Source organism: Carcharodon carcharias, chromosome 7 (assembly GCF_017639515.1).
Source record: "Carcharodon carcharias isolate sCarCar2 chromosome 7, sCarCar2.pri, whole genome shotgun sequence".
NCBI lineage: Eukaryota > Metazoa > Chordata > Chondrichthyes > Lamniformes > Lamnidae > Carcharodon > Carcharodon carcharias.
Genome location: NC_054473.1, coordinates 153,548,355 through 153,560,814, shown reverse-complemented (window position 1 = coordinate 153,560,814; position 12,460 = coordinate 153,548,355). Strand labels below are relative to the sequence as shown.

The 12,460-nt window shown below is 40.6% G+C and overlaps 1 protein-coding gene across 2 annotated transcripts in view; it reads left to right on the top strand.

Moving 5' to 3' along the window:
• The window catches only part of cep89 (centrosomal protein 89), a 142,447-nt gene that overhangs the window by 111,692 nt on the left and 18,295 nt on the right, over nt 1–12,460 (top strand). For both annotated transcript variants that reach the window (XM_041191545.1, XM_041191544.1), the window contains exon 19: nt 7,010–7,179. In XM_041191545.1, the coding sequence (XP_041047479.1) occupies nt 7,010–7,179 (170 nt within the window). The remainder of the gene's footprint in view (nt 1–7,009; nt 7,180–12,460) is intronic.

Genomic DNA, 12,460 nt, shown 5'->3' with positions numbered 1-12,460 from the left:
GGCACTTCTTTGGTAGACAATCGGTTGCTTTGTTTTATTCAAGCATGCAAAGACATTGAAATGTAACCTTCACATGACTGTACTATCTATCAGGCAGTCCCCCAAGTTAGAAAAAAAGTTTTGCCAATTTGTTGCATACTTGAATGTTCATATAAATTGAGATTAACTTTTTATGACATGAGCTTCAAGTGTAATTGGAACAGTGTTTGCCTTAAGCAGGCCCCATGCAATCATTTGGAACCCTTTTGCTTTGCTAGACCGAAATGGAAACATTGGTCTGATCTGCTGCAACAGATCTTTGACTCGCTTCTGAGACCTCTGTGAGCCAATGCCAAGTGCTTGAAGTCTGAACATGTGTAATTGTTATTGTTTCAGAAGCTAGCACAGACTTTCCTGATCTGAAGGAAATAATTAGCCAGGTATTGCCACAGTTTAGACCTCTAAAGGTGGGTGCCCTGGGCCCAGCTACTACTATTTCCTATGACCCAAAGTAAGCCATGGAATTCTATGGCTGGTTATAAAGTCAGGGGCCTTAATGATTGCCTGCATTTGGGTTCATGGCTTGGCCCTGGGGTGAGCATTAGTAGCTTTCTTTCAACCCAGCTTGTTACGTGTTTCACTCTGCTGCTTTGATTGCAAACTTGTCAGGCAAAATTAGCTCTGTCACTTTATAATTGGTTGCAATTATCCTTAATGACAAGAAACTGGCCCACTGGGTTAGCTTGGATTTTTTTCATGTCTAAGTAGAAGAGTTCTGCCTACCTGCCAAATATCCTGGCCATGAAGCTTCCTTTTCTAGTCACTGTCTTGGTGTTCATGGATCTAGGGAATTCCATGGTCATTGTTTATCTAGGCTTGAACAAGGCCATTAGTTTGTCCACAGGGTAGAAAAAGCACAGAATAGGCAGTCAATTATTGAAATTGTTTAAATCAGGTTGCATAAGAGAAGTCAGAGGGTTGTTTTGCATGGAGCTGCTTCAGGATGGTGCTGAGTAATCAGTTGGAAATCCCAAGAATCGTTTTCTTTTATTTGTTCATGGGATGTGGGCATTGCTGGCTAGGTCAGCATTTATTGCCCATCCCCAGTTGTCCTTGAGAAGGTGATGGTGTGCTGCCTTCTTGAACCACTGCAGTCCATGTGGTGTAGGTACACCCACAGTGCTGTTAGGGAGGGAGTTCCAGCATTTTGACCCAGCAACAGTGAAGGAACAGCAATACATTTCCAAGTTAGTGGCTTGGAGGGGAACTGCTAGGTGGTGGTGTTCCCATGTATCTGCTGCCCTTGCCCTTCTAGATGGTTGTGGTTGTAGGTTTGGAAGGTGTTGTCTAAGGAGGCTCGGTGAGTTCCTGCAGTGCATCTTGTAGATGGTAAGATGTAATGTGGGTTCTGTGTTTTCATCCAATCAGAAAGCTTCAGGGTGATTGCATGGATAGTGAGGTTTCAAGAGAAGCTCAGGAGCACACAAATCTAGTGAGTAGTGCGAGGGAACGTGGTGCTGCAGAGCAGGGCAAGGTTGAGACCAGAGTGAAGACAGGCTGCCGATAACAACTACCAGAGAGTTTGACACCACTAGACACAGATCCAACCCTCGAAATCCGGTTAATGGAGAACTCCAGTTGGTAGAGTCCTGGATAACAGAAATTTTACTTTAATGGACTTTCCAGCAAATTTGAAGCCCATGGAATGAAAGAGACACTGCCACCATGGATGTAAAGTTGGCTGAGTGCAGGAAACGGAGAGTAGCAGTGCACAGTAGTTTTTCAGACTGGAGGATGGTTTACACTAGGGTTCCGCAGGGGTCAATATTATATCAATGATTTTCTTGATATATATAAATAACTTAGAATTGAATGTACAGGGCGAAATTTCAAAATTTCCAGATGATCGAAAACTTGGAAGAATTGCGAACTGTGCGGGGCATAGCTATAGACCTTAAGAGGACATAGGCTGGTGGATGCATGGAAATGTGGCAGGTGAAACTTAATGCAGAGAAGTGTGAAATGATATATTTTGGTAGGAAGAATAAGAAGAGGCAATACAAAATTGAGGGTGCAGTTCTAAAAGAGTGCAAGAACAGAGATATGACTCTACATGTGCACAAATTATTGAAGATTGCAGGGCAAGTTGAGAATATGGTTAAAAAGGCATATGGTATTCTGAGCTCCATAAATAGAGGCATAGAGTACAAAATGATCCTTTTTTAAAACGCTAGTTCAGCCTCAACTGGAGTTTTGTATCCATTTCTGGGCATGACAGCATAGAGGCTCAATTATTGAGCATGTTCAATAGATTTCTGGGTACTAATGACATCAAGGGATGGTGCAGGTTGAGGTAGATGGTCGGCCATGATCTAATCGAATGCTGGAGCGGGCTAGACAAGCAGAATGGCTTACTGCTACTATGTTCCTATGAAGGATATGAAGGCTATAGAGAGGGTTCAGAAAAGATTTACAAGAATGGTTCCAGGGATGAGGACCGTCATTGGATAGATTGGAGAAGCTGGGATTGAGAAGGTTGAGAGGAGATTTGATGGAGATATTCAAAATTATGTCGGATTTAGACAGAGCAGATAGAGAGAAACTGTTCCTGGTGGCAGAAGAGTCTAGAACCAGAAGACACAGATTGAAGATGATTGGCAAAAGAGCCAATGGTGACATGAGGAAAAACATTTTTACATAGTGAATGGTTAGGATTTGAAATACACTGCCAGAAAGCCTGGTGGAAGCTGATTCAGTGCTGGCTTTGAAAAGAGAATTGGATAAGCACCTGAAGAGAAAAAAAAATTGCAAGGCCGTGGGGAAGGGCGGGGAGGGGGACTAGCAAAATTGCTGTTGCAGAAAGCTAGATTTTTTTTTCTTTCATAGGACATGGGTGTCACTGGCTAGGCCAGCATTTTTATGGTCTATCCCTAATTGCCCTTGAGTAGGTGATGGTGAGCCACCTTCTCAAACTGCATCAGTCCATGTGGTGTAGGTACACCCACGGTGCTGTTAGGGAGGGACTTCCAGGATTTTGACCCAACAGCAGTGAAGGAATAGCGATATATTTCCAAGTCAGTATGGCATAAGGCTTGGAGGGGATCTTGCTGGCGATGCTGTTCTCATGCATCTGCCCTTGTTCTTCTAGATGATAGAGGTCATGGGTTTGGAATGGGCTGTCAAAGGAGCCTTGGTGAGCCGCTGCAGCGTATCTTGTAGATTATATACACTGCTGCCACAGTTCATCAGTGGTGGAGGGAGTGGATGTTGGAGATGGTGGATGGAGTGCCAATCAAGTGGGCTGCTTTGTCCTGGATTGTGTCGAGTTTCTTGAATGTTGTTGGAGCTGCGCTTATCTAGACAAGTGGAGAGTATTCCATAACACACCTGACTTGTGTCTTTTAGATGGTGGATAGGCTTTGGGGAGTCAGGACATGAGTTACTCGCTCCAGAATTACCTGACCTGCTCTTGCAGCCACAGTATTTATATGGCTGGCCCCGTTATCATCAGTGGACATCTCCACTTCTGAGCTTATGATGGAGGGAAGGTCACTGATGAGGCAGCTGAACATGGTTGGGCCTAGGACACTACCCCGAGGAACAGCTGCTGTGATGTCCTGGGGCTGAAATAATTGACCTCCAAGAAACACAATCATCTTCCTTTGTGCTAGGTATGACTCCAACCAGTGGAGAGTCTGCCCCCTGACTCCCTTTGACTCCAGTTTTGCCAGGGCTCCTTGATGCCACACTCAGTCAAATGCTGCCTTGATGTCAAGGATAGTCACGCTCACCTCACCTCTTGAGTTCAGCTCTTTTGCCCATGTTTGGACTAAGGCTGTAATGAAGTCAGGAGCTGAGTGGCCCTGGCGGAATCCAAACTGAGTGTCAGTGAGCAGGCTATTTCTGAGTAAGTGTTACTTGATAGCACCGTTGATGATCCCATCCATCACTTTGCTGATGATTGAGTAGACTGATGAGGTGGTAATTGTCCGGGTTTGATTTGTCCTGCTTTTTTTTGGACAAGACATACTTGGGCAGTTTTCCACATTATCAATGTTATAGTTGTACTGGAACTACTGGCTAGGGGTGCAGCTAGTTCTGGAGCACAAGTCTTCAGTACTATTGCTGGAGTCGGGGCCCTTAGCCTTTGCAGTATCCAGTGCCTTCAGCCATTTTAGATATCACGTGGAGTGAATCGACATGTACAGGCAGTACAGATTTAGCAGACTGATTGGCCTCCTTTGGTGCTGTAACCATTCTGAGATTCTAAATGGAGATGAAGGCAAAGGTGTCAAAATTTGCTGAAGACATTGAAATGTGGACGATGAAACTGTAAACAGTTAAGCACTAGCAGATTAGGTGCAGAGGAATTTGAATAGATTAGGAAATTGAACTGAGAAATTCTAAATGAAATTCAGTGTGGAATGAACATTGGAACTGTAAACTAAATAATGTTGGTCAACAGCACAAGGAAGATGTGAAAGTGTCGAACAGATTATTGAAACCATCTGCACAGTTGAGCAGCATTCGATTAGGGGAACAGGACTTTGAATTGTATAATGCACTGGATGAGAGCACAAATTGAAGAATGTAATATTGAGCCCATCCAAGCCATTGGTTCATCCTCATACTGGAAGTAGTTCTAGTCACCATGACAGGAAGGATATCGTGGCATTGGAACAGGAGCAGCAAAGGGCTACTCTTGCCATCAGACACCTGAGCAATAACAGAGACACTGAAGAAGTCAAATTTACTTGCACATTAGAAGAGAAGATTGTAAGGATATCTTATTTAAATATTGAAGTTCCTTAAAGATATTAACAAATTGAGTCTTGAGAAACTGTTTACCCTATGACAAGAGGGCTTGGAATGGAGCACAAAAAACAAAAAATCTGGTATAGCTAGTTCGCATAGCTAGTTGAACTTTGATGTGATCACTTCCATTGGCTGGGAGGCAGGTAGAGCAAACCCACTGACCCCAGTCCATTTTCAAGTTCAGTCCTCATTTGAATTTCACTGGTGATTTGTTAGTACTTTTGATGTGGGATATTTGTCAGCTCCATCATGGAACACAGCTGCTCCAGGGAAGCAAAGTGCCATTGGGCATCCAGGATGTAGGAAGTTATTTTTGCGGGGCCTGGAGGAGCATTAGAAAATTGGCCCCATTGTTTGGAATGGAGTGGCTCAGGGAGACAATTATGATTGATAACAATTTTAAGAAACAGTTGGATGGGCATTTGGGAAGAAAATCACTTACGGTATATGGGTAACAGTATATTGGTGAAACCCCAGGGTGCACAGAATGATAAAAAAAGTTATTTTTTGGTCCTGCAAATTCCTGTGTTCCTATGACTCTGTTGTAGCACTCTCACCTTTGAGTTGCAAGTTTGTGGGTCCAAATCCCACTCCAGAGACTTGGAACACAAAATCTAGGCTCACAGTGCAGTGCAGTATTGAGGGAGTGCTGCACAGTTGCAGGTGCTGTTTTTTTGGATCATTACGACACTATTGGAAGAAAAACAGGTGCCCTCAACTACCTGAATTTTCAACCTAGGCAAGTCTGTTAAATTGGCAACATTTATCCCTCAACCAATACCACCAAAAACGTTATCCAGTCAGCTAGCTCATTGCTGTTTGTGGGACTCTGCTGCACGCATATTGGCTGCTATGTTTCTCTAAACTACAACATTGATCATGCTTGAAAAATGTACTTCATCGGCTGTGAAGCAGCGAATAGTCCTGAAGACTGGAAATGTTGCTTTATAAATTCTTTATCACTACTGAATATGTATTTTTTATATCAAGTCACTGCTGTCTTTTTTTTTTACCATTTTGCTGCCTTTGATTGCTATCAGCCCTAGTTCAGAGCTTTAAAATTATCTTTGACTCCTCTTTAGTATTTTTCATTGACCGTCAGGAGGCAGCTCCTAAAGCTGGATTTTAATTTAGTTCTCTCCTTTGAAAGATCTTTTCCTTCTAAGTAGCGCTCCAACCAATGCCTGAATTGAGAACTAGCTGAAATCTCTCAACCGAGGCAAACCTGTTAAACTGGCTCACAGCCTTTTGACCTTCTGGTTGATACATTTCAGTTCAGCTTGTTTACAGTTGTTTCTTTACCAAGGCTAGCGAACAGTCAGGAGCCAAAATAGATCCAAAACAAGTTAACATGGTATTTTCATGTTTTTAATTATTTTTGTGGCTGCCTTATTACATAACAATGCATAATTGTTTGTTTGTAGTCTGTGATAGTGCTTAGTGACTGCACCTCACCGGAGAGCAAATTGTATATGGTCAGTTCCATATATGTGGAAACAACTTTGTTGGAAACAGATCTCATGGGCTACATCAATCTACTGCATTTATCATGAGTTTGAATACAATACGATTTTATGTTAGTTCTTAAGTGATAAATAAACATTCTAAATATTAGCATTTTGTTGCATTCTTGATGGGATATAAAAATTATGCAGAATGTAGATTTAGCCATTAGGCTATTATGAAACTAAAATATTTTAAAATTTTAACCTGTAGTCCTAATGGTTTTTAATATCTTTTCATCAGTAGTCTTTAATCTGCATAAAAGCAGCATTACATTGTTTTTAAAGAATCTTATTTTTGATGCATCTCTTCCATCTAATTTCATTTCTATATAATGTAGAAAAATCATATATTATATCACAGATACAGCAAGGCAAACAAGTAACCATAAATGCTTCTATATAGCAGTTTGTGGAAAACAAGAATGTTTAAACCTGAAAAGGTTAAAGAAAACAAGTTTAAAGAAAGATATCAGATTTAATTACATTATGAAAGCTTTTGTTGGCTAAGCACCTCCATATGAATATTTTATTTGAAATTAAAAAAAACATACCTGATCATGTCTTTATCATCTTCAAAAGCTTTCATTTCTGATTGGGAAAATGTTTTTCCGTGGGTAATCCACAAGCCAGTAGATTATCATTGTATAAGCAAGCACTTACTGTACAGCAGTGTAAGGACATTAACAGTATCATTCTATTAATTCACACAGATGTACAAAACAAAAGCTGCAGTGAAGCTAGGAGACATCAACAACCGTTTGAAGAAACAAGAGGAGGATTTTGCCAGAAGGACTGCTCAGTACCAGCGGGAAATACGGCATCTCCAGCAGCTACTGAAGGACAAGCAGGAAACCCTTGATGGATTGCTTGAACAGCAAAGGTAAAGCAGTCATAGGCATAGCAAGCCAATTAGAGCAGACTGGTAGATAGAAAGATGCACAGCTGCAAGCTCCTGTATTCCAATGTTCCCATCTGGCGCCTTTTTGGATGGTTTACCTTATACACATTAAGTTTGACATAAACACACATAAACAAGAGGCAGAAGTCAAAATTCAGTTATCTTGGCTTGAATAAAATTTTCCTTCTTTGACGCCAGAAACCACATTACCTGTTTCAAGATTTGTAGCTACTTGTTTCTGGGTGCTTCCTGCTGGCACCAAATAGATTGATTGATTGTTAGAAATCTAATTTATATTATTTTGTGAACTAAGAGCAGCAACAACATAATCTGACCTATAGGCTCAAGTTTTACACTGTTGCTTGAAGTGGTGAATTTTCCTTTGAGTTAATAATACTCTGATTCAGTAAAATTATCTGATTGTTCGATGTTGTCAGCTCTGTGATGTTGATTGAAGTACCACACGATGAAAATGTTCAGTTAATCCTCTCAGTTGGGATAGGGTGAGGGGGAAGAGAGACAAATACCAAATGTCATTCATATAATACATGTTGGCAGTGTCTAGGAAATGGAAAGGAAAGCTGAGACTAAGAGCTGAAGTCGTCCTTGGATAAGAGAGGTTATGATTGTGAGGAAAATGCAATCCTGTTTCCAGCAATACTTGTCAGCATCGATTTGCATCCTATTGGCAGCTGTGCAGTGCAGTCCCATTATCTGCAGAGTGAGAGGGAGGGAGAGAGCGAGCAATGAAACAAACCTAATCACCATCATCTTTCATAGCTCTTCATTGTTTTTCTGGGATAATCGGTTAAAATATTTCCAGAGCTGAATCCAAGCTGCCAGGTTGCTGTAGTTACTGAACCATTTAGTAGTTCAAGCAGCAGCCAGTGCCTGCAGAGCCATTTATAGGAATTAAATGAAGTTAAAAACAGCACAATGGATAATAACCAATAATTTTTTGATATATTTAGCACTTTGGGAGTTACTGAAGTTATTTGCGTATTTAGGCCATTTTAACCTCCACAAATTTACTAGTACTGTTATTTTTTAAAAGAACAGTGCATAGAAATATTAAACACAAATAATTGATTTGTAAAGCAGAGTGAAAAATATTTATATACTTTGTAGAGTATTTTTCCAAGAAGCTAGATTATATATTTGTATTTTTAAGTCATAAAGTATAATTGTCAGATTCAATTGTGAGCTGTCAGCTGTGGCTAAAATACATAATTCCCTGAAAGTTTGAATGCAAATAGAATGTGGAATGGAAATAGACCATTTATCCCTTTGAGCCAGTTATGCCATTTAGTGGAATCACGGATGATCTATGACCTAACTCCATATACCCACCTTTGCCCCATATTCCTTAAAACCTTTGGTTCACAAGAGTCTACTAATCTCAGATTTTAAGTTAACAATTGATTGCTGTTTGACACAAAAATGTTTACTAATTGATCCCTGAAAGATCTGGCTCTAACTTATAGACTATGGCCCCTTGGTTCTAAACTCACCAAACAGCAGAAATGATTTCCCTATCTAGTCCATCTGTTTCCCTGAATATCTTAAACTTCATTTAAATCAACCCTTACTCTTCCAAATTCCAGGAAATACAACCCTGCTTTTTGGAATCCTTTCTCCTAATTTAACCCTTGAAGCCCAGACATAATTCTGGTAAATCTATACTGCACACTCTCCAAGAACAATATAACCTTCCTAAGGTATAGTGCTCAAAGCACTCCAGGTGTGGTCTAATCAAGACTCTGTATCAATGTAGCATAACTTCCTTCCTTGTTTGCTAGCCCTCTAGATATAAAGGCCAGCATTCCTTTAGCTGCTTTGATTATTTTCTGTACCTGTCCATGACATTTTAAGGATCTATGTACCTGGGCCCCCAAGTCACTAGGCTGAATGACGATCTCCTGTGCTGTCACAATTCTGTGATTCATCTCATTGGACCTCTGCTGCTTCTAGCTTTTTACCAATTGGGAAGTACTCTGTTCTATCCTTTTTTAGGTCCAAAGCAGATAACCGATATTCAAATTCAGTTGCCACAGTTTTGCCCATTCATTTAATCTATCAATATCACTTTGTAATTTTAAGCTTCCATTTGAATTTCTTACAATGCCACCTATCTTTTTGTCATTAGCAGATTAGGATATGTGGCTTTCCATCCCTTTAGTCATTAACTAATATGGTGAATAGTTGAGGCCCCAACACTGATCATTATGGAACACCACCAGTCACATCCTGTCAATTAGAGTACTTGCCTTTACCCTTACTCTCTGTCTCTTGCCACTCAGCTGGTTTCCTAACCAGATCAATAATTTGCTTCCCATTCCTTCCAACGTTAGCTAATAATTTCTTAACTGACCTTATCAGATGCCTTTTGGAAGTCTTTAGACATTCCCTTGTCCACAATTATAGAATTTTCTTGAAGAGGTGACTATCAGGTTTATCAGCCTTTGAAGATCCATGCTCAGTCACTCTATACTTAATTATAAACTTTAGTAATTTCCTAACAGCAGATGTTAGGCTAACTGGTCTCTAATTCTCAGATTTTTCCCTCTCGCCTTTCTTATATAATGGAGTTACATGTACAATTCGGTAGATTATGACATCCTTGGTGCTATTATTTTCTTAATTACTTTTGTTTGCTTCTGTTAATTTTGGTGAGATCCTGTCCTAGATTCACTATCAGTTTCCTTGAGATGTATGACATGCTGATCTCTTATTCAATTGTAAATGCTAATGCATGGTAATTATTGAACATGTCCACCATTTCCTTATCTTTATTGACAATATCACCGTTATCAGTTTTCAAGGGGCCCATTTTGCTCATGACCACCCTCTTTCTGAATATAATTTTGAATATGTTGCATTGATTTTGATAACCCTTGAAAGTTTCTTTTCATTCTCCCTTTTTGCAGCTGTTACTCTTTTTTGACACTATAAGATCATAAGATGTAAGAGCAGAAGTAGGCTGTTTGGCCCATCGAGTGTGTTCCACCTTTCAATGAGATCATGGCTGATCTGATAATCTTCAACTCCACTTTCCTGCCTTTTCCCCATAACCCTTGATTCCCTTACTGATTAAAAACCTGTCTATCTCAGCCTTGAATATACTCAATGACCCAGCCTCTACAGCCCCTTGCGGTAAAGAATTCTACAGATTCACTACCCTGAGAGAATAAATTCCTCCTCATCTCTGTCTTAAATGGGCGACCCCTTACTTTGCCCCCCCGGTCCTAGACTCTCCCACAAGTCGAAATAACTTCTCAGCATCTACCCTGTCAAACCCCCAAAGAATCTTATATGTTTCAATAAGGTCACCTCTCATTCTTCGAAACTCCAATGTGTACAGGCCCAACCTACTCACCTCTCCTCATAAGAAAATTCCTCCAAACCTGGGATCAACCTAGTGAACCTCCTCTGGACTGCCTCCAATGCCAGTATATCTTTCCTTAGATAAAGGGACCAAAACTGTTCGCAGTATTCTAGGTGTGGTCTTACGAATGCCTTGTAAGTTTTAGCAAGACTTTCCTTTTTTTTTTGCACTCCATTCCCTTTGAAATACAGGTCAACATTCCATTTGCCTTCCTTTTCACCTGCTGAAGTAGCTTTTTGTGATTCATGCACAAGGACCTCCAAATCCCTCTGTGCTGCAGCCTTACTCCATTTAAATAATATTCAGCTCCTCTATTCTTCCTGCCAACGTGCATAACCTCACATTTTCCCACATTATATTCTATTTGCCAAGTTTGTGCCCACTCACTTAACCCGTCCATATCTGACTGTAGACTCTGTGTCACCCTCACTGCTTGCCTTCCCACCTATTTGTGTCATCCGCAAACTTGGCGATAGTTCATTCACTTCCCTCATCTAAGTCATTAATATATATTGTAAATAATTGTGGCCCCAGCACTGATCCCTCTTTATTATTTTTTGGTCATCTTTTGTTGGTTTTTAAAACATTCCCAAAATTCTGGCTTACCACTAATCTTTGCCATGTTGTATGTTTTTTTTCTTTCAATTTGATACTATCCTTAACTTCCTTGGTTAACCATGGTTTGTTTATCCCCTTCCTAGAATCCTTCCTCCTCACTGGGATATACCTTTGTTGTGAGTCATGAACTATTTTCTTAAGCGTCTCCTTTGTTCATCAATTGTCTTTTCTGCTAAAATCCTTTCCCAGTCCACTCCAGCCAACTCTGCCCTCCTTCCTTTGTAATTACCATTATTTAGGTTAACCACAGTTGTTTCTGACCCAAGTTTCTCACTCTCAAACTGAATGCTAAATTCTACCATGTTATGGTCACTGTTCCCTAGGGGATATTTACTCTGAGATCTTTTATTAAATCTGCCTCATTATACATTACCAGATCCAAAATAGTCTGATCCCTGGCTGGATCCACGACATATTGTTCTAGGAAACTGTCTTGAATACACTCTATGAACTCTTGCCATCTCTGCCAATCTACGTGAAGATAAAGTCACCCATGATTAATGTACTGCCTTTTTTACATGCCCTCATTATCTCCTAATTTATTCTCTGTCCTACAGTATAGCTACTGTTAGGGGGCCTATAGATGTTGTCTTCCCCTTGTTATTTCTTACCTCCACCTAGATGGTTTCTATATCTTCCGATCCAGGGTCATTTCTTGCTAACATACTTATTCCATCTTGTACTAACAAAGCTACCCCACCACCCTTTCCTTCCTGCCTGTCCTTTCGAAAAGTCACATACCCCTGAATATTTAGTTCCCAGCTTTGATCTCCTTGTAACCATGTCTCCATAATGGCTATAAGGCCATACCCATTAATCTCTATTTATGCCGTTAATTCATTTATTTTGTTCTGAATACTACGTGCTTTAAGTAAAGAGCCATTAATTTAGACTTTTTACCATTTTTACCACCTTGACCCTATTTGTAGCTGTTTTCTTGTGTATGTACACTCTGTCCCTTCCCGTCACATTCTGGGTACCAATGCCTAAACAGCTGCCCTGCAATGCTGCCATATCCTTTTGCTTTGTAAGCCCATGTATCCCCTCTCCAGAACCCTCCCCTGCTTTACTTAGTTTAAAGCCCTCTCTGCAGCCCTCCTTTCCAGTCCTATCAATGTCGTTGGTTACAATGCAGACAATGACAACTGGATCCCTCCCCTCCCACTCCAAGTTTCTCTCCAGTCCTGAGGAGATGTCCTTAACCCTGGCACCGGGCAGGCAACACAGCCTTCGGGACTCATGCTCGTGGCTGTAGACAAC